This window comes from Scyliorhinus canicula, chromosome 8 (assembly GCF_902713615.1).
Source record: "Scyliorhinus canicula chromosome 8, sScyCan1.1, whole genome shotgun sequence".
Classification (NCBI taxonomy): domain Eukaryota; kingdom Metazoa; phylum Chordata; class Chondrichthyes; order Carcharhiniformes; family Scyliorhinidae; genus Scyliorhinus; species Scyliorhinus canicula.
Genome location: NC_052153.1, coordinates 198,324,494 through 198,346,074, shown reverse-complemented (window position 1 = coordinate 198,346,074; position 21,581 = coordinate 198,324,494). Strand labels below are relative to the sequence as shown.

Here is a 21,581-nt window from a genome sequence, read left to right as displayed (position 1 = left end):
ACTTTTCCGCATTAAACTCCATCTGCCACCTCTCAGCCCAGCTCTGCAGCTTATCTATGTCCCTCTGTATCCTATAACATCCTTCAGCACTATCCACAACTCCACCGACCTTCGTGTCATCTGCAAATTTACTAACCCATCCTTCTACACCCTCTTCCAGGTCATTTATAAAAATGACAAACAGCAGTGGCCCCAAAACAGATCCTTGCGGTACATCACTAGTAACTGAACTCCAGGATGAACATTTGCCACCAACCACCACCCTCTGTCTTCTTTCAGCTAGCCAATTACTGATCCAAACCGCTAAATCACCTTCAAGGGGCTGGTTTAGCTCACTTGGCTAAATCGCTGGCTTTTAAAGCAGACCAAGCAGGCCAGCAGCACGGTTCGATTCCCGTACCAGCCTTCCCGGACAGGCGCCGGAATATGGTGACTAGGGGCTTTTCACAGTAACTTCATTGAAGCCTACTCGTGACAAGAAGCGATTTTCATCTCATTTCATTTTCAATCCCATACTTCCTTATTTTCTGCAATAGCCTACCGTGGGGAACCTTATCAAACGCCTTACTGAAATCCATATACACCATATCAACCGCTTTACCCTGATCCACCTGTTTGGTCACCTTCTCAAAAAACTCAATAAGGTTTGTGAGGCATGACCTACCCTTCACAAAACCGTGTTGAGTATCGCTAATCAACTTGTTCTTTTCAAGATGATTATAAACCCGATCTCTTATAACCTTTTCCAACATTTTACCCACAACCTAAGTAAGGCTCACAGGTTTATAATTACCAGGGTTGTCTCTACTCCCCTTCTTGAACAAGGGGACAACATTTGCTATCCTCCAGTCTTCCGGCACTATTCCTGTCGACAAAGACGACATAAAGATCAAGGACAAAGGCTCTGCAATCTCCTCCCTGGCTTCCCAGAGAATCCTAGGGTAAATCCCATCTGGCCCAGGGGACTTATCTATTTTTACACTTTCCAAAATTGCTAACACCTCCTCCTTGTGAACCTCAATTCCATCTAGCCTGGTCAACTGAACCTGAGTATTCTCCTCGACAACATTGTCTTTCTCCAGTGTAAACACTGACGAAAAATATCCATTTAATGCTTCCCCTATCTCCTCTGATTCCACACACAACTTTCCACTACTATCCTTGATTGGCCCTAATCTTACTCTAGTCATTCTTTTGTTCCTGATATACCTATAGAAAGCCTGAGGGTTTTCCTTGATCCTATCCGCCAATAACTTTTCGTGTCCTCTCCTCGCTCTTCTTAACTCTCCCTTTAGGTCCTTCCTGGCTAACTTGTAACTCTCAAGTGCCCTAACTGAGCCTTCATGTCTCATCCTAACATAAGCCGCCTTCTTCCTCTTGACAAGTGCTTCAACTTCCTTAGTAAACCACGGTTCCCTTGCTCGGCAACTTCCTCCCTGCCTGACAGGTATATACTTATCAAGGACACGCAGTAGCTGTTCCTTGAAAAAGCTCCACATTTCGATTGTACCCATCCCCTGCAGTTTCCTTCCCCATCCTATACATCCTAAATCTTGCCGAATAGCATCATAATTGCCTTTCCCCCAGCTATAATTCTTGCCTTGCGGTATATACCTATCCCTGCCCTTTGCTAAAGTAAACATTTCCGAATTGTGATCACTATCACCAAAGTGCTCACCTACATCTAAATCTAACACCTGGCCGGGTTCATTACCCAGTACCAAATCCAATGTGGCCTCGCCCCTTGTTGGCCTGTCTACATACTGTGTCAGAAAACCCTCCTGCACACACTGCACAAAAACTGACCCATCTATAGTACTCGAACGATCGTATTTCCAGTCAATATTTGGAAAGTTAAAGTCCCCCATAACAACTACCCTGTTACTCTCGCTCCTGTCGAGAATCATCTTTGCAATCCTTTCCTCTACATCTCTGGAACTGTTCGGAGGTCTATAGACAACTCCCAACAGGGTGACCTCTCCTCTCCTGTTCCTAACCTCGCCCCATACTACCTCAGTAGACGAGTCCTCAAACGTCCTTTCTACTGCCGTAATACTTTCCTTGATTAACAATGCCACACCCCCCCCTCTTTTACCATCTTCTCTGTTCTTACAGAAACATCTAAATCCTGGAACCTGCAACAACCATTCCTGTCCCTGCTCTACCCATGTCTCCGAAATCGCCACAACATCGAGATCCCAGGTACCAACCCATGCTGCAAGCTCACCCACCTTATTCCGGATGCTCCTGGCGTTGAAGTAGACACACTTCAAACCAGCGTCTTGCTTGCCGGTGCCCTCTTTCGAACTTTTAACCCTATCCCTAACCTCACTACTCTCAACATCCTGTACACTGGGACTACAATTTAGGTTCCCATCCCCCTGCTGAATTAGTTTAAACCCCCCCCCCCCCGAAGAGCACTAGCAAATCTCCCCCCCCCCCCAGGATATTGGTACCCCTCTGGTTCAGGTGAAGACCATCCTGTTTGTAGAGGTCCCACCTACCCCAGAATGAGCCCCAATTATCCAGGAAACCAAAACCCTCCCTCCTGCACCATCCCTGTAGCCACGTGTTCAACTCCTCTCTCTCCTTATTTCTCACTTCGCTAGCACGTGGCACGTGTAACAACCCAGAGATAACAACTCTGTTTGTTCTAGCTCTCAGCTTCCACCCTAGCTCCCTGAATTTCTGTCTCAAATCCCCATCTCTCTTCCTACCTATGTCGTTGGTACCTATGTGGACCACGACTTGGGGCTGCTCCCCCTCCCCCTCCCCCTTAAGGATCCCAAAAACATGATCAGAGACAGCACGAACCCTGGCACCTGGGAGGCTACACAGCAACCGTGAGTCTCTTTCGTTCCCACAGAACCTCCTGTCTGTTATCTGGACCACTGGGAGCTCTTCCGGGGCAGGCGTGACCTGTATGAGTAGGACAGATTGCATCTAAACTGGAGAGGCATAAATATCCTGGCCACGAGGTTTGCTAGTGTCAGACGGGAGGGTTAAACTAGTGTGGCAGGGGGTGGGTACCGGAGCAATCGGTCAGAAGGTGAAAGTGTGAATTGCGCTTTCACGTATCTGATCGTCAGTCCAGAAGTAAAACACTCGAACACGTCAGTAACGAATATTCGTTTATTTACGGCCGGGACAAATCTCTAAGCAGTCGGGTAACTACCTTCGAGAAGTGCCAAAATCCCAGAATAAGGACTGTATTTTTATACATTTTACAGCTTAGGGGTGGTCCCCTTAAATTCCTAGATACACCTATGATTTGGCAAGGATCCAGAACATGTACATATATGGAATTATTCTTCGAGGTCGGGAGGTTATTTTTGACATAATCATTAGCACAAGTCTGTTACAAAGGTTTTTGTATCCCATGGCCATCTGGCTTAACTCATTCCAAAGCCCATTCCTTTACATTTCAATGTTTATTTGTTCCAACTGGTCAAACGAGCTTAATTACGCTATCTCTGCAATAAAGTAACGCTTCCCATTCATTCCATTCTTTGACTTTTTGACCTCTCTGCTTTCACAGATGCGGGTCAGAACATTAAATAGTACTAAAGCCACACTCCCCTCTTTCCATCCCATAACCTTCTGACATCTCTGCTTTCACAGATGCCGGTCAGAACACGCTCCCTTTATTTCATCCCTTGACCTGTTGACATCTCTTTCACAGAGCTTTTCAGAACTGTTATATTAACCCTATCAGCGAAGTTCCAAATGAAATCCACTTCTACATTCCCCCCTTTGATCATTCCTTGATCACATAACACTCAGGATACTTTAGATGGAAATGAGAGCGAGGCGGAGGTACTCCTCCTCTACTAGGCTCCGGCAGGATGCCACTTCCTCATATAGGTCAGGGGTAGGTGGAACCAGTGTTTCTTTTTCGTCTAGGGCGGATCTCTGAAGCATCTGTGGTAATGCAGTGGCACCCAAACGGTTGCATAGGCATTTCACACCAGTAGCTATGATACAGAGCAACAAACAGATGGTAACGAAGATAATGAGCCCATGGAACAGGTAAGTGGCCCAAGAATTGGACCACATCCAGCTCCACCAGTCAGCCTGACCGGCGAGTCGCAAGCGCTGTACTCCATCTCTGATATGGGTTACCAGACGCGTGATATTCTCTGAACTGTCTGGAATATAACCCATTCAGCCGTCTGTTCGATCAAGAAAGGAACAGATATCAAGGGAACGCCTCCATGGGCATGGGTCGGGACCTGTGTACATACCCAGCAAGAGGAGACACCCACTTTCTTAGCATAGACATAGGACATAAACAGAAATGAATTTGCCGTTACATGGTGCGTTGCCCGCTTCCTTCTGGAAGGCGAGTAGGGGTGAGTAGTCCTTGATGGTAAAATTTGTACCCTGTCCTTATCAATGCACCGGTGGTTCCACCTGCATGTGCGGCGATTGTACATTAGAACCATGTACGTAATCAGGAATCGGCGCTTCTGGTCGTCGGGAGGAACGGTGGTCGGGCAGTTTCTGATAGCGGTGGTGATCCATCGGAGATCTGTCGTTGTTCCACATCGTGGGGTTCCTTCCCGGCACATGGGTGGGTGTCGGCTTCCGTACAGGCATCTCCTTCTTTCGGATGCAGTGAGAGAGAGCAGGGTGGCGAGTATTGTGACGGCGAAGAGGGGCCTCATCCTGGTACTCGTGTTCCTAGGACTTAAAGGAAAAGTTTAGAACATCATGGATACTTAATTAACTTACAATGGTGCATATGTACCCATGCGTTCCGGCCCTCCACTTTTACTGCAGTGGGGGTAGTGAGTAGAACCTGTAGGGGACCCTCCCATCGAGGTTCCAAACCTTTACGTGTCCAATTTCGAATTAGGACATAATCCCCAGGGTTGATGGAGACGTCATGAGTAATGGAGGGGACTTCTTCCTGGGTGGCACGAACTCGGGAGTGTAATCCTTTCAAAATTCTAGTTAGTGTTAATATATAATTAGCCATCTCGGTAGTCATGTAATGGAATTGAACATTCCGTGGAACACTGCTGTCCCAAGGCGTTCGAAAGGGTCTGCCATATAGTATTTCCGCTGGGCTTAGGCGAGTTTTTCCTGCGGGGGTGGCACGTAGCTGGAAGAGTGCTAAAGGCAGGAGTTTGAGCCAAGTGGCCCCAGTGTCTGCTTGTAGTTTAGCGAGTTTAGTCTTTAGAGTCTGATTAGCCCTTTCCACCACTCCAGCGGCTTGTGGTCTGTAGGCACAATGAAACTGTTGCTTTATTCCAAGCAGAGCACAGAATTCCTTATTGATTTGACCTATGAAGTGGGGACCATTGTCAGAGCTCAGCCGGGCTGGAATTCCAAATCGCGGAACAATTTCTCGCATTAACACCTTAACTACTGTCGAGGCCTTGTTATCCGTAGTCGGGTAGGCCTCGATCCATTTGCTAAAAGTGTCCACAATGACTAACACATATTTATAGCATTGACATCTTTCCAACTCAATGTAATCCATTTGTAGGGTCTCAAATGGACCCTCAGGTAAGGGGGTTGTGCCAGGATCACAGGGGACGGCCTTACCGGGGTTGTGCTGTTGACAGATTAGGCACCGACTGCTAATTTGTTGGGCCATTTCTTGCAGTCGTGGGTGCCACCAGCTTTTTAACAATATGTCCCCTGTGGCACGAGCTCCACAGTGAGTTGCAAAGTGTACACATTCGGTCACCCAGGCTGCTAATGCATCGGTCATACATGTTTGTCCTACCGGGGTGACCCACAGCTTATTTTCATTATCATATATACATCCTAAGTTTTTCCACATATTTACAGCAGTTGCAGGAGCGTCCTCCTGCATTTGGATTATGTCAGCAATGGTTGGCATAGGTTTTTCAGAAGGAGACTTTTCCGGGGGGGTTTTAGTCTGCCTCATCATTCTAGGCACCATTAGTTTGCCAGATTTAAAAATTTCTTTTGCCTTCTCGTCCGCTCTCCTGTTGCCCGTTTCCACCAGTCCCGTGCCTTTTGTATGCGCTGCGCATTTTATCACCGCTATCTTGTCTGGGAGCATAAGGGCCTGCAATAACTGTGTTACTAACTGCTGGTGTGAGATGGGTGTACCAGCGGAGGTTAGAAATCCTCTGTTTTTCCATCACCGTCTTGATCGATGATTGCATAGCCAGATTGTCTATCCCCCCTTTCGCCGACGGAAGAACTTCCATCGGTGAAAAAGGAACAATCTGCACTCGGGATGGGTATATCGGAGAGGTTGTCTCGAACCGAGGAGACTTCTTGCAACAGTTGCAGACAGTCATGAGTTGGGTCGAGCATGTCTGTGGGAGGATGCGTCAAAAAGTCAGCAGGGTTGATAGTGGTGCAGTGGGAAAACTGGATCTTCGGGTTATTAAGGAGAGCAATCTCATATTTGTTCTGACGAGCCATCGTGAGATGCTGAGTCAGTAGCTGTCCCAAAAAGGCCGTAACAGAATGGGAACTATAGACAGTAATATCTTGTTGGAGGGTAATATTAGCAGCCGATTGCAGGCTGTTGTAGATAGCTGCAAGAATTTGGGTACAGATAGGATAGCCAAGGGCTACCGGATCGAGTTTAGAGGAGTAGTATGCAACCGGGCGACAGCGGTCGCCGTGGCGTTGGGTCAGGACAGCTGTGGCGCAGTCGGCAAGGACTGTGCAATAGAGCTGAAAAGGGCGATCATATAAGGGTCGACCAAGGGCAGGGGCCTGGAGGAGTGCCTCCTTGAGGCGGTTCTGCTAGTGACTGTTTGTGATCAGCGGGCACTAGGACCCTGCGGAGCCATGCAGTGTCAATTTCAACGCAGCAGTTTCGAAACTGCCCAGCACAAATTCTTTATCTGTTTATTCTGAGACCATGGTAGTTCTGAACATACTGAGTTACTCATAATACTGATCACATTCCAGGGGCGGTGGCGGAGGTGGCTGTGGGGGCTGTGGAGGCTGTGGGGGCTGTGGGGGCTGTGGGGGCTGTGGAGGCTGTGGAGGCTGTGGGGGCTTCTGACGTCCCCCGCAATTGAACAGAGGTTCCTCATCCCCATCGTCCCCCTCCTCCCAACCTTGCTTCGCATTGCTGACCGGCGCCGGGGTAGGAGTAGCATTCTTACGTTTCTTATATTCTTGACATTCCCTTTGTAAGACCTCTACTGTTTTAACAATTCCCCCTTTGGTGAGGCCAATACCCAATTTTGAGGCATTTTCCTGCCAGCTAGCCAGTATAGATGCATCTTTCACTAACTGACAGTATTCCCTCCACAAGGCAATTAATTTCTTTGCGGTGGGTTCTTGATAATACAGAAAAATGTGTCATTTGAAACATGAAAGTCTGGCAATATCTGGTTTGAGAGGGTACAGGGAAAGATCGCACAAAAGGTTAATAGCAGCTGCAAAGAGCAGGGTTATAAAATGCAGATTCTTGCTCACAAGCAGGTTTCAGCAGAAACAATGGCTCACACCTTCATGGAATGTAACTATCTCAGAAAGCATCTAAAAAAGCATGGATGAGAGTTTCAATTGCATTAAGGGACGAATGTTTAAAACAGGCAAGTCTTTCAAGTCACAACCAAGTTAAATTTTAGCATACAGCTAAGAGCAAAGTTTCACACCTTAATTGAAATAAACTCTCTTAGTAAACAGCTGGAAAGAATGGAAGATGCTCAGTCGAATTTAGTGTCAATTTAAGGGGTAAAATTCTACGAACATCAAGTTAATTAAAAGAAAATTGGAGATGACCTGGCTACGAGAAACATCATTTAAGTCAAAATCAAAGGCAAAGTTATGAACTGGGGACAATTGGAAAATTAAACGATTTGAAATCACAGAAATAAAAGTTAACTATTGAAACGAAAGCATTTTTAAAAATCAGATCTGAGAGGAGACGATATGCCTGAAATGAATAACGAGTTGTAGTAAGATGTTTACTTCAAAGATACTTTTAAACTATCAAAGTGAAACAAGCCCATATACAATACGGTCGTTAAAACTTAATAACTCTTCGAAAGAGAATATAAACCCAGGGAGCAGAAGCAGCAGCACTCTGCAACAGCAACAGGAGAGAGAGAGAGAGAGAGAGAGAGACGCAGCCGGCTGGAGAAAGACAAGGAAAGCAGCCGAGTTTAAACAGCTAATACAACTCAAGAAGACCAGATTTTAAGTGGTTATTAGCTTACTTCACTTCCTTAATAACACAGGACCCAGGACACCAATGCTATTAAGGGGTAAGTAGGTAAAATTCTTCGGTGAAAGTATGGGTTATACCGGGGGATAAGCTCCGAGAACCCCGCCCGTAACTTCCAGAGAACGCTGCCTGGAATCACGGCGGCAGTCCCGTCCGGAGCCCACAGCCCGGAATCGTCCCCTAGCAGTCCTGAGAACTCCGCCCGTAACTCCAGCGAACGCTGCCCGGAATCACGGCGGCAGTCTCAGGCTGCCCCTAGCAGTCCTGACAACCCCGCCCGTAACTCCAGCGAACACTGCCTGGAATCACGGCGGCAGTCCCAGGCTGCCCCTAGCAGTCCTGAGAACTCCGCCCGCAACTCCAGCGAACGCTGCCTGGAATCACGGCGGCCGTCTCAGGCTGCCCCTAGCAGTCCTGACAACCCCGCCCGTAACTCCAGCGAACGCTGCCTGGAATCACGGCGGCGGTCTCAGGCTGCCCCTAGCAGTCCTGACAACCCCGCCCGTAACTCCAGCGAACGCTGCCTGGAATCACGGCGGCGGTCTCAGGCTGCCCCTAGCAGTCCTGACAACCCCGCCCGTAACTCCAGCGAACACTGCCTGGAATCACGGCGGCAGTCCCAGGCTGCCCCTAGAGACGATAACCGCAGGGTTCACTCACTTACCCTCTTTAAAACGGGTTCGCTGGACTGACCTGGATCTCGCAGAGGCTTCTCGACAAACCAACGGCAAGGCTGAGCAACGATCAAACTGGTAGTAGGCGAATACCAAGGTGGAAAAGAAATTTTTACTCACGTTGGGGGCCAAATTCGTCCTCTACTTTGAACGAGCTCAGTCGATTACGCCGGTTAGTTGCGCAGACCCCTCTGGAGATCCCCGTACGGGCCACCAAATGTGAATTGCGCTTTCACGTATCTGATCGTCAGTCCAGAAGTAAAACACTCGAACACGTCAGTAACGAATATTCGTTTATTTACGGCCGGGACAAATCTCTAAGCAGTCGGGTAACTACCTTCGAGAAGTGCCAAAATCCCAGAATAAGGACTGTATTTTTATACATTTTACAGCTTAGGGGTGGTCCCCTTAAATTCCTAGATACACCTATGATTTGGCAAGGATCCAGAACATGTACATATATGGAATTATTCTTCGAGGTCGGGAGGTTATTTTTGACATAATCATTAGCACAAGTCTGTTACAAAGGTTTTTGTATCCCATGGCCATCTGGCTTAACTCATTCCAAAGCCCATTCCTTTACATTTCAATGTTTATTTGTTCCAACTGGTCAAACGAGCTTAATTACGCTATCTCTGCAATAAAGTAACGCTTCCCATTCATTCCATTCTTTGACTTTTTGACCTCTCTGCTTTCACAGATGCGGGTCAGAACATTAAATAGTACTAAAGCCACACTCACCTCTTTCCATCCCATAACCTTCTGACATCTCTGCTTTCACAGATGCCGGTCAGAACACGCTCCCTTTATTTCATCCCTTGACCTGTTGACATCTCTTTCACAGAGCTTTTCAGAACTGTTATATTAACCCTATCAGCGAAGTTCCAAATGAAATCCACTTCTACAAAAGCATTGAGGGCGAACTAGGGAATAGGGCCAGTATGGCTCTGAGGCAGAGCAGACAGGGAGGTGTTGCTGAACACAGCGGGTCTGGTGGCCTGAACTGCATATGTTTTAATGCAAGAAGTATATCAGGTAAGGCAGATGAACTTAGAGCTTGGGTTAGTACTTGGAACTATGATGTTGTTGCCATTACAGAGACCTGGTTGAGGGAAGGACAGGATTGGCAGCTAAACGTTCCAGGATTTAGATGTTTCAGGCGGGATAGAGGGGGATATAAAAGGGGTGGAGGAGTTGCGCTACTGGTTAGGGAGAATATCACAGCTGTACTGCGGGAGGACACCTCCGAGGGCAGCGAGGCTATATGGGTAGAGATCAGGAATAAGGAGGGTGCAGTCACAGTGTTGGGGGTTTACTACAGGCCTCCCAACAGCCAGCGGGAGATAGAGGAGCAGATAGGTAAACAGATTTTGGAAAGGAGTAAAAGCAACAGGGTTGTTGTGATGGGAGACTTCAACCTCCCCAATATTGACTGGGACTCACTTAGTGCCAGGGGCCTGGACGGGGCAGAGTTTGTAAGGAGCATCCAGGAGGGCTTCTTAAAACAATATGTAGATAGTCCAACGAGGGAAGGGGCTATACTGGACCTGGTATTGAAATGAAATGAAAATGAAAATCGCTTATTGTCACGAGTAGGCTTCAATGAAGTTACTGTGAAAAGCCCCTAGTCGCCACATTCCGGCGCCTGTCCGGGGAGGCTGGTACGGGAATCGAACCGTGCTGCTGGCCTGCTTTAAAAGCCAGCGATTTAGCCTTGTGAGCTAAACCAGCCCCTGGGGTATGAGAGTAAACTTGCTCAGAATATAAAAACAGACAGTAAAAGATTTTACAAATATATAAAACAAAAAAGAGTGGCAAAGGTAAATATTGGTCCTTTAGAAGTTTAGAGGATGAGAAGGGAGTTTTAATAATGGGAGATGAGGAAATGGCTGAGGAACTGAACAGGTTTTTTGGGTCGGTCTTCACAGTGGAAGACACAAATAACATACCAGCGACTGATAGAAATGAGGCTATGGCAGGTGAGGACCTTGAGAGGATTGTTATCACTAAGGAGGGAGTGATGGGCAAGCTAATGGGGCTAAAGGTAGACAAGTCTCCTGGCCCTGATGGAATGCATCCCTGAGTGCTAAAAGAGATGGCTAGGGAAATTGCAGATGCACTAATGATGATTTACCAAAATTCACTAGACTCTGGGGTGGTCCCGGTGGATTGGAAATTAGCAAACGTGACACCACTGTTTAAAAAAGGAGCTAGGCAGAAAGCAGGAAATTATAGGCCAGTGAGCTTAACTTCGGTAGTAGGGAAGATGCTGGAATCTATCATCAAGGAAGAAATAGCGAGGCATCTGGATAGAAATTGTCCCATTGGGCAGACGTAGCATGGGTTCGGAAAGGGCAGGTCGTGCCTAACTAATTTAGTGGAATTTTTTGAGGACAGTACCAGTGCAGTAGATAACGGGGAGCCGATGGATGTGGTATATCTGGATTTCCAGAAAGCCTTTGACAAGGTGCCACACAAAAGGTTGCTGCATAAGATAAAGATGCATGGCATTAAGGGTAAAGTAGTAGCATGGATAGAGGATTGGTTAATTAATAGAAAACAAAGAGTGGGGATTAATGGGTGTTTCTCTGGTTGGCAATCAGTAGCTAGTGGTGTCCCTCAGGGATCCGTGTTAGGCCCACAATTGTTCACAATTTACATAGATGATTTGGAGTTGGGGACCAAGGGCAATGTGTCCAAGTTTGCAGATGACACTAAGATGAGTGGTAAAGCGAAAAGTGCAGAGGATACTGGAAGTCTGCAGAGGGATTTGGATAGGTTAAGTGAATGGGCTAGTGTCTGGCAGATGGAATGCAATGTTGACAAATGTGAGGTCATCCATTTTGGTAGGAATAACAGCAAACGGGATTATTATTTAAATTATAAAATATGAAAGCATGCCGCTGTGCAGAGAGACCTGGGTGTGCTAGTGCATGAGTCACAGAAAGTGGGTTTACAGGTGCAACAGGTGATTAAGAAGGCAATGGAATTTTGTCCTTCATTGCTAGAGGGATGGAGTTTAAGACTAGGGAGGTTATGTTGCAATTGTATAAGGTGTTAGTGAGGCCACACCTGGAGTATTGTGTTCAGTTTTGGTCTCCTTACTTGAGAAAGGACGTACTGGCGCTGGAGGGTGTGCAGAGGAGATTCACTAGGTTAATCCCAGAGCTGAAGGGGTTGGATTATGAGGAGAGGTTGAGTAGACTGGGACTGTACTCATTGGAATTTAGAAGGATGAGGGGGTATCTTATAGAAACATTTAAAATTATGAAGGGAATAGATAGGATAGATGCGGGCAGGTTGTATCCACTGGCGGGTGACAGCAGAACTAGGGGACATAGCCTCAAAATAAGGGGAAGTAGATTTAGGACTGAGTTTAGGAGGAACTTCTTCACCCAAAGGGTTGTGAATCTATGGAATTCCTTGCACAGTGAAGCAGTTGAGGCCTCTTCATTAAATGTTTTTAAGGTAAAGATAGATAGTTTTTTGAAGAATAAAGGGATTAAGGGTTATGGTGTTCGGGCTGGAAAGTGGAGCCGAGTCCACAAAAGATCAGCCATGATCTAATTGAATGGCGGAGCAGGCTCGAGGGGCCAGATGGCCGACTCCTGCTCCTAGTTCTTATGTTCTTATTATGAGCCCAGCCAGGTGGTAGAAGTTTCAGTAGGGGAGCATTTCGGGAACAGTGACCACAATTCAGTAAGTTTTAAAGTGCAGGTGGACAGGATAAGAGTGGTCCGAGGGTGAATGTGCTTAATTGGGGGAAGGCTAATTATAACAATATTAGGCAGGAACTGAAGAACCTAGATTGGGGGCGGATGTTTGAGGTTAAATCAACATCTGACATGGGGGAGGCTTTCAAATGTCAGTTGAAAGGAATTCAGGATTGGCATGTTTCTGTGAGGATGAAGGATAAATACGTTAAATTTCGGGAACCTTGGATAACGAGAGATATTGTAGGTCTTGTCAAAGAAAAAGGAGGCATTTGTCAGGGCGAGAAGGCTGGGAACAGACGAAGCCTGTGTGGAATATAAGGAAAGTAGGAAGGAACTTAAGCAAGGAGTCAGGAGGGCTAGAAGGGGTCACAAAAAGTAATTGGCAAATAAGGTTAAGGAAAATCCCACGGCTTTTTACATATACATAAAAAGCAAGAAGGTAGCCAGGGAAAGGGTTGGCCCACTGAAGGACAGGGGAGGGAATCTATGTGTGGAGCCAGAGGAAATGGGCGAGCTACTAAATGAATACTTTGCATCAGTGTTCACCAAAGAGAAGGAATTGGGGGATGTTGAGTCTGGAGAAGGGTGTGTAGACAGCCTGGGTCACATTGAGATCCAAAAAGACGAGGTGTTGGGTGTCTTTAAAAATATTAAGGTAGATAAGTCCCCAGGGTCTGATGGGATCTATCCCAGAATACTGAAGGAGGCTCGAGAGGAAATTGCTGAGGCCTTGACAGAAATCTCTGGATCCTCACTGTCTTCAGGTGATGTCTAGGAGGACTGGAGAATAGCCAATGTTGTTCCTTTGTTTAAGAAGGGTAGCAAGGATAATCCAGGGTACTACAGGCCGGTGAGCCTTACGTCAGTGGTAGGGAAATTACTGGAGAGAATTCTTTGAGACAGGATCTATTCCCATTTGGAAGCAAGTGGACGTATTAGCGAGAGGCAGCATGATTTTGTGACGGGGAGGTTGTGTCTCACTAACTTGATAGAGTTTTTCGAAAAGGTCAGAACGATGATTGATGCAGGTAGGGCAGTGGATGTTGTCTATATGGACTTCAGTAAGACCTTTGACCAGGTCCCCTCATGGCAGACTGGTACAAAAGGTGAAGTCACACGGGATCAGGGGTGAGCTGGCAAGGTGGATACAGAACTGGCTAGGTCATAGAAGGCAGAGAGTATCAATGCAAGGGTGCTTTTCTGATTGGAGGGATGTGACTAGTGGTGTTCCGCAGGGATCAGTGCTGGGACCTTTGCTGTTCGATGTATATATAAATGATTTGGAGGAAAATGTAACTGGTCTGATTAGTAAGTTTGCAGATGACACAAAGGTTGGTGGAATTGCGGATAGCGATGAGGACTGTCAGAGGACACAGCAGGATTTAGATCATTTGGAGACTTGGGCGGAGAGATGGCAGATGGAGTTTAATCCGGACAAATGTGAGGTAATTCATTTTGGATGGTCTAATGCAGGTAGGGAATATACAGTGAATGGTAGAACCCTCAAGAGTATTGACAGTCAGAGAGATCTAGGTGTACAGGTCCACAGGTCACTGAAAGGGGCAACGCAGGTGGAGAAGGTAGTCAAGAAGGCATACGGCATGCTTGCCTTCATTGGCCGAGACATATAGTATAAGAATTGGCAAGTCACGTTATTTCATAGAATTTACAGTGCAGAAGGAGGGCATTCAGCCCATTGAGTCTGCACCGGCACCCTACCCAACCCCATACCTCCACCCTATCCCCATAACCCAGTAACCCCACCTAACACTAAGGGCAATTTGGACCTTAAGGGCAATTTAGCCTGGCCAATTCACCTAACCTGCACATCTTTGGATTGTGGGAGGAAACGGAGCACCCGGAGGAAACCCACGCACACACGGGGAGGACTTGCATACACCACACAGACAATGACCCAAGCCGGGAACCGAACCTGGGACCCTGGAGCTGTGAAGCATTTATGCTAACCACTATAGAACATAGAACAGTACAGCACAGAACAGGCCCTTCGGCCCTCGATGTTGTGCCGAGCAATGATCACCCTACTCAAACCCACGTATCCACCCTATACCCGTAACCCAACCCCCCCTTAACCTTACTTTTTAGGACACTACGGGCAATTTATCATGGCCAATCCACCTAACCCGCACATCTTTGGACTGTGGGAGGAAACTGGAGCACCCGGAGGAAACCCACGCACACACGGGGAGGACGTGCAGACTCCGCACAGACAGTGACCCAGCCGGGAATCGAACCTGGGATCCTGGAGCTGTGAAGCATTTATGCTAACCACCATGCTACCGTGCTGCCCATACTACCATGTTGCAGCTGTATAGAACCTTAGTTAGGCCACACTTGGAGTATAGTGTTCAATTCTGGTCGCCACACTACCAGAAGGACATGGAGGCTTCAGAGTGGGTGCAGAAGAGATTTACCTGGATGTTGCCTGGTATGGAGGGCATTAGCTATGAGGAGAGGTTGAATAAGCACGGATTGTTCTCACTGGGACAACGGAGGTTGAGGGGCATAGACAGAGTGGATAGTCAGAGGCTTTTCCCCAGGGTAGAGGGGTCAATTACTTGCGGGCATAGGCTTAAAGTGCGAGGGGCAAGGTTTAGAGGAGATGTACGAGGCAAGTTTTTTTTTTTACACAGAGGGTAGTGGGTGCCTGGAACTCGCTGCCGGAGGAGGTGGGGGAAGCCGGGACGATAGTGACATTTAAGAGGCATCTTGACAAATACATGAATCGGATGGGAATAGAGGGATACGGACCCAGGAAATGTAGAACATTTTAGTTTAAACGGGCAGCATGGTCGGCACAGGCTGGGAGGGCCGAAGGGCCTGTTCCTGTGCTGTACTATTCTTTGTTCTTTGTTGTTCACTGTGATGCCCAGGGTAAGATCATAGAAATGTTTAAAATAATTAAAGGATGGGCTGTCATACATGTCGCAGTGTTTCCAGTGAAGCATCTACAATGGGACAGGATACATGTCGCAGTGTTTCCAGTGAAGCATCTACAATGGGACAGGATACATGTCGCAGTGTTTCCAGTGAAGCATCTACACTGGGACAGGATACATGGTGCAGTGTTTCCAGTGAAGCATCTACAATGGGACAGGATACATGTCGCAGTGTTTCCAGTGTAGCGTCTACAATGGGACAGGATACATGGCGCAGTGTTTCCAGTGAAGCCTCTACAATGGGACAGGATACATGGCGCAGTGTTTCCAGTGAAGCATCTGGAATGGGACAGGATACATGGCGCAGTGTTTCCAGTGAAGCGTCTACAATGGGACAGGATACATGGCGCAGTGTTTCCAGTGAAGCATCTACAATGGGACAGGATACATGTCGCAGTGTTTCCAGTGAAGCGTCTACAGTGGGACAGGATACATGGCGCAGTGTTTCCAGTGAAGCGTCTACAATGGGACAGGATACATGGCGCAGTGTTTCCAGTGAAGCGTCTACAATGGGACAGGATACATGGCGCAGTGTTTCCAGTGAAGCATCTACAATGGGACAGGATACATGGCGCAGTGTTTCCAGTGAAGCGTCTACAATGGGACAGGATACATGGCGCAGTGTTTCCAGTGTAGCGTCTACAATGGGACAGGATACATGGCGCAGTGTTTCCAGTGAAGCCTCTACAATGGGACAGGATACATGGCGCAGTGTTTCCAGTGAAGCATCTGGAATGGGACAGGATACATGGCGCAGTGTTTACAGTGAAGCGTCTAGAATGAGACAGGATACATGGCGCAGTGTTTCCAGTGAAGCCTCTACAATGGGACAGGATACATGGCGCAGTGTTTCCAGTGAAGCATCTACAATGGGACAGGATACATGGCGCAGTGTTTCCAGTGAAGCATCTACAATGGGACAGGATACATGGCGCAGTGTTTCCAGTGAAGCCTCTACACTGGGACAGGATACATGGCGCAGTGTTTCCAGTGAAGCATCTGTAATGGGACAGGATACATGGCGCAGTGTTTCCAGTGAAGCGTCTACAATGGGACAGGATACATGGCGCAGTGTTTCCAGTGAAGCCTCTACACTGGGACAGGATACATGGCGCAGTGTTTCCAGTGAAGCCTCTACAGTGGGACAGGATACATGGCGCAGTGTTTCCAGTGTAGCGTCTACAATGGGACAGGATACATGGCGCAGTGTTTCCAGTGAAGCCTCTACAATGGGACAGGATACATGGCGCAGTGTTTCCAGTGAAGCGTCTACAATGGGACAGGATACATGGCGCAGTGTTTCCAGTGAAGCATCTACAATGGGACAGGATACATGGCGCAGTGTTTCCAGTGAAGCCTCTACAATGGGACAGGATACATGGCGCAGTGTTTCCAGTGAAGCCTCTACACTGGGACAGGATACATGGCGCAGTGTTTCCAGTGAAGCATCTGTAATGGGACAGGATACATGGCGCAGTGTTTCCAGTGAAGCCTCTACAATGGGACAGGATACATGGCGCAGTGTTTCCAGTGAAGCATCTACAATGGGACAGGATACATGGCACAGTGTTTCCAGTGAAGCCTCTACAATGGGACAGGATACATGGCGCAGTGTTTCCAGTGAAGCATCTGTAATGGGACAGGATACATGGCGCAGTGTTTCCAGTGAAGCGTCTACAATGGGACAGGATACATGGCGCAGTGTTTCCAGTGAAGCATCTGGAATGGGACAGGATACATGGCGCAGTGTTTCCAGTGAAGCGTCTACAATGGGACAGGATACATGGCGCAGTGTTTCCAGTGAAGCATCTGGAACGGGACAGGATACATGGCGCAGTGTTTCCAGTGAAGCATCTGGAACAGGACAGGATACATGGCGCAGTGTTTCCAGTGAAGCGTTTGGAATGGGACAGGATACATGGCGCAGTGTTTCCAGTGAATCATCTACAGTGGGACAGGATACATGGCGCAGTGTTTCCAGTGAAGCATCTGGAATGGGACAGGATATATGGTGCAGTGTTTCCAGTGAAGCGTCTACAATGGGACAGGATACATGGCGCAGTGTTTCCAGTGAAGCATCTGGAACGGGACAGGATACATGGCGCAGTGTTTCCAGTGAAGCGTCTACAATGGGACAGGATACATGGCGCAGTGTTTCCAGTGAAGCCTCTACAATGGGACAGGATACATGGCGCAGTGTTTCCAGTGAAGCCTCTACAATGGGACAGGATACATGGCGCAGTGTCTCCAGTGAAGCATCTGGAATGGGACAGGATACATGGCGCAGTGTCTCCAGTGAAGAATCTACAATGGGACAGGATACATGGCGCAGTGTCTCCGGTGAAGCCTCTACAATGGGACAGGATACATGGCGCAGTGTTTCCAGTGAAGCATCTGTAATGGGACAGGATACATGGCGCAGTGTTTCCAGTGAAGCATCTGGAACGGGACAGGATACATGGCGCAGTGTTTCCAGTGAAGCGTCTACAATGGGACAGGATACATGGCGCAGTGTTTCCAGTGAAGCGTCTACACTGGGACAGGATACATGGCGCAGTGTTTCCAGTGAAGCGTCTACAATGGGACAGGATACATGGCGCAGTGTTTCCAGTGAAGCGTCTACAATGGGACAGGATACATGGCGCAGTGTTTCCAGTGAAGCATCTGGAATGGGACAGGATACATGGCGCAGTGTTTCCAGTGAAGCGTCTACAGTGGGACAGGATACATGGCGCAGTGTTTCCAGTGAAGCCTCTACACTGGGACAGGATACATGGCGCAGTGTTTCCAGTGAAGCCTCTACACTGGGACAGGATACATGGCGCAGTGTTTCCAGTGAAGCGTCTAGAATGGGACAGGATACATGGCGCAGTGTTTCCAGTGAAACGTCTAGAATGGGACAGGATACATGGCGCAGTGTTTCCAGTGAAGCCTCTACAATGGGACAGGATACATGGCGCAGTGTTTCCAGTGAAGCCTCTACAGTGGGACAGGATACATGGCGCAGTGTTTCCAGTGAAGCATCGACAATGGGACAGGATACATGGCGCAGTGTTTCCAGTGAAGCATCGACAATGGGACAGGATACATGGTGCAGTGTTTCCAGTGAAGCATCGACAATGGGACAGGATACATGGTGCAGTGTTTCCAGTGAAGCATCTACACTGGGACAGGATACATGGCGCAGTGTTTCCAGTGAAGCGTCTACAATGGGACAGGATACATGGCGCAGTGTTTCCAGTGAAGCGTCTACACTGGGACAGGATACATGTCGCAGTGTTTCCAGTGAAGCGTCTACAATGGGACAGGATACATGGCGCAGTGTTTCCAGTGAAGCATCTGTAATGGGACAGGATACATGGTGCAGTGTTTCCAGTAAAGCATCTACAGTGGGACAGGATACATGGCGCAGTGTTTCCAGTGAAGCCTCTACAATGGGACAGGATACATGGCGCAGTGTTTCCAGTGAAGCATCTGTAATGGGACAGGATACATGGTGCAGTGTTTCCAGTGAAGCATCTACAATGGGACAGGATACATGGCGCAGTGTTTCCAGTGAAACATCTACAATGGGACAGGATACATGGCGCAGTGTTTCCAGTGAAGCATCTGTAATGGGACAGGATACATGGCGCAGTGTTTCCAGTGAAGCATCTACAATGGGACAGGATACATGGCGCAGTGTTTCCAGTGAAGCATCTGGAATGGGAAGGATACATGGCGCAGTGTTTCCAGTGAAGCGTTTGGAATGGGACAGGATACATGGCGCAGTGTTTCCAGTGAAGCGTCTACAATGGGACAGGATACATGGCGCAGTGTTTCCAGTGAAGCGTCTACAATGGGACAGGATACATGGCGCAGTGTTTCCAGTGAAGCCTCTACAATGGGACAGGATACATGGCGCAGTGTTTCCAGTGAAGCGTCTACAGTGGGACAGGATACATGGCGCAGTGTTTCCAGTGAAGCGTCTACAATGGGACAGGATACATGGCGCAGTGTTTCCAGTGAAGCCTCTACAATGGGACAGGATACATGGCGCAGTGTTTCCAGTGAAGCATCTGGAATGGGACAGGATACATGGCGCAGTGTTTCCAGTGAAGCGTCTACAATGGGACAGGATACATGGCGCAGTGTTTCCAGTGAAGCATCTGTAATGGGACAGGATACATGGCGCAGTGTTTCCAGTGAATCATCTACAGTGGGACAGGATACATGGCGCAGTGTTTCCAGTGAAGCGTCTACACTGGGACAGGATACATGGCGCAGTGTTTCCAGTGAAGCGTCTACAATGGGACAGGATACATGGCGCAGTGTTTCCAGTGAAGCGTCTACACTGGGACAGGATACATGGTGCAGTGTTTCCAGTGAAGCGTCTACAATGGGACAGGATACATGGCGCAGTGTTTCCAGTGAAGCATCTACAGTGGGACAGGATACATGGCGCAGTGTTTCCAGTGAAGCCTCTACAATGGGACAGGATACATGGCGCAGTGTTTCCAGTGAAGCATCTACAATGGGACAGGATACATGGCGCAGTGTTTCCAGTGAAGCATCTGGAATGGGACAGGATACATGGCGCAGTGTTTCCAGTGAAGCATCTACAGTGGGACAGGATACATGGCGCAGTGTTTCCAGTGAAGCATCTACAGTGGGACAGGATACATGGCGCAGTGTTACCAGTGAAGCATCTACAATGGGACAGGATACATGGCGCAGTGTTTCCAGTGAAGCCTCTACAATGGGACAGGATACATGTCGCAGTGTTCCAGTGAAGCATCTACAGTGGGACAGGATACATGGCGCAGTGTTTCCAGTGAAGCATCTGGAATGGGACAGGATACATGGCGCAGTGTTTCCAGTGAAGCATCTACAGTGGGACAGGATACATGGCGCAGTGTTTCCAGTGAAGCATCTACAATGGGACAGGATACATGGCGCAGTGTTTCCAGTGAAGCATCTACAGTGGGACAGGATACATGGCGCAGTGTTTCCAGTGAAGCGTCTGGAATGGGACAGGATACATGGCGCAGTGTTTCCAGTGAAGCATCTACAATGGGACAGGATACATGGCGCAGTGTTTCCAGTGAAGCGTCTACAGTGGGACAGGATACATGGCGCAGTGTTTCCAGTGAAGCATCTGTAATGGGACAGGATACATGGCGCAGTGTTTCCAGTGAAGCATCTGGAATGGGACAGGATACATGGCGCAGTGTTTCCAGTGAAGCGTCTACAATGGGACAGGATACATGGCGCAGTGTTTCCAGTGAAGCGTCTACAGTGGGACAGGATACATGGCGCAGTGTTTCCAGTGAAGCATCTGTAATGGGACAGGATACATGGCGCAGTGTTTCCAGTGAAGCCTCTACAGTGGGACAGGATACATGGCGCAGTGTTTCCAGTGAAGCGTTTGGAACGGGACAGGTTACATGGCGCGGTGTTTCCAGTGAAGCGTCTACAGTGGGACAGGATACATGGCGCAGTGTTTCCAGTGAAGCATCTGTAATGGGACAGGATACATGGCGCAGTGTTTCCAGTGAAGCATCTACAATGGGACAGGATACATGCGCAGTGTTTCCAGTGAAGCGTCTACAATGGGACAGGATACATGGCGCAGTGTTTCCAGTGAAGCATCTAGAGTGGGACAGGATACATGGCGCAGTGTTTCCAGTGAAGCGTCTACAATGGGACAGGATACATGGCGCAGTGTTTCCAGTGAAGCCTCTACACTGGGACAGGATACATGGCGCAGTGTTTCCAGTGAAGCGTCTACAATGGGACAGGATACATGTCGCAGTGTTTCCAGTGAAGCGTCTACAGTGGGACAGGATACATGGCGCAGTGTTTCCAGTGAAGCATCGACAATGGGACAGGATACATGGTGCAGTGTTTCCAGTGAAGCATCTACAATGGGACAGGATACATGTCGCAGTGTTTCCAGTGAAGCATCTGGAATGGGACAGGATACATGGCGCAGTGTTTCCAGTGCAATGACAGAATGGCGCTACATGTGACACGCGTCTAGGGAGGATACATGGCGCAGTGTTTCCAGTGA

General features: G+C 48.2%; 1 protein-coding gene across 1 annotated transcript in view; it reads left to right on the top strand.

The window, feature by feature from the left end:
- Window positions 1-2,145: 2,145 nt before the first annotated feature.
- Window positions 2,146-21,581, top strand: part of LOC119970039 (NAD kinase 2, mitochondrial-like) — a 43,175-nt gene continuing 23,739 nt past the window's right edge. Inside the window, exon 1 of the mRNA XM_038803983.1 lies at window positions 2,146-2,202. Within this exon, the coding sequence (XP_038659911.1) occupies window positions 2,168-2,202 (35 nt within the window). The 5' untranslated portion in view covers window positions 2,146-2,167. The remainder of the gene's footprint in view (window positions 2,203-21,581) is intronic.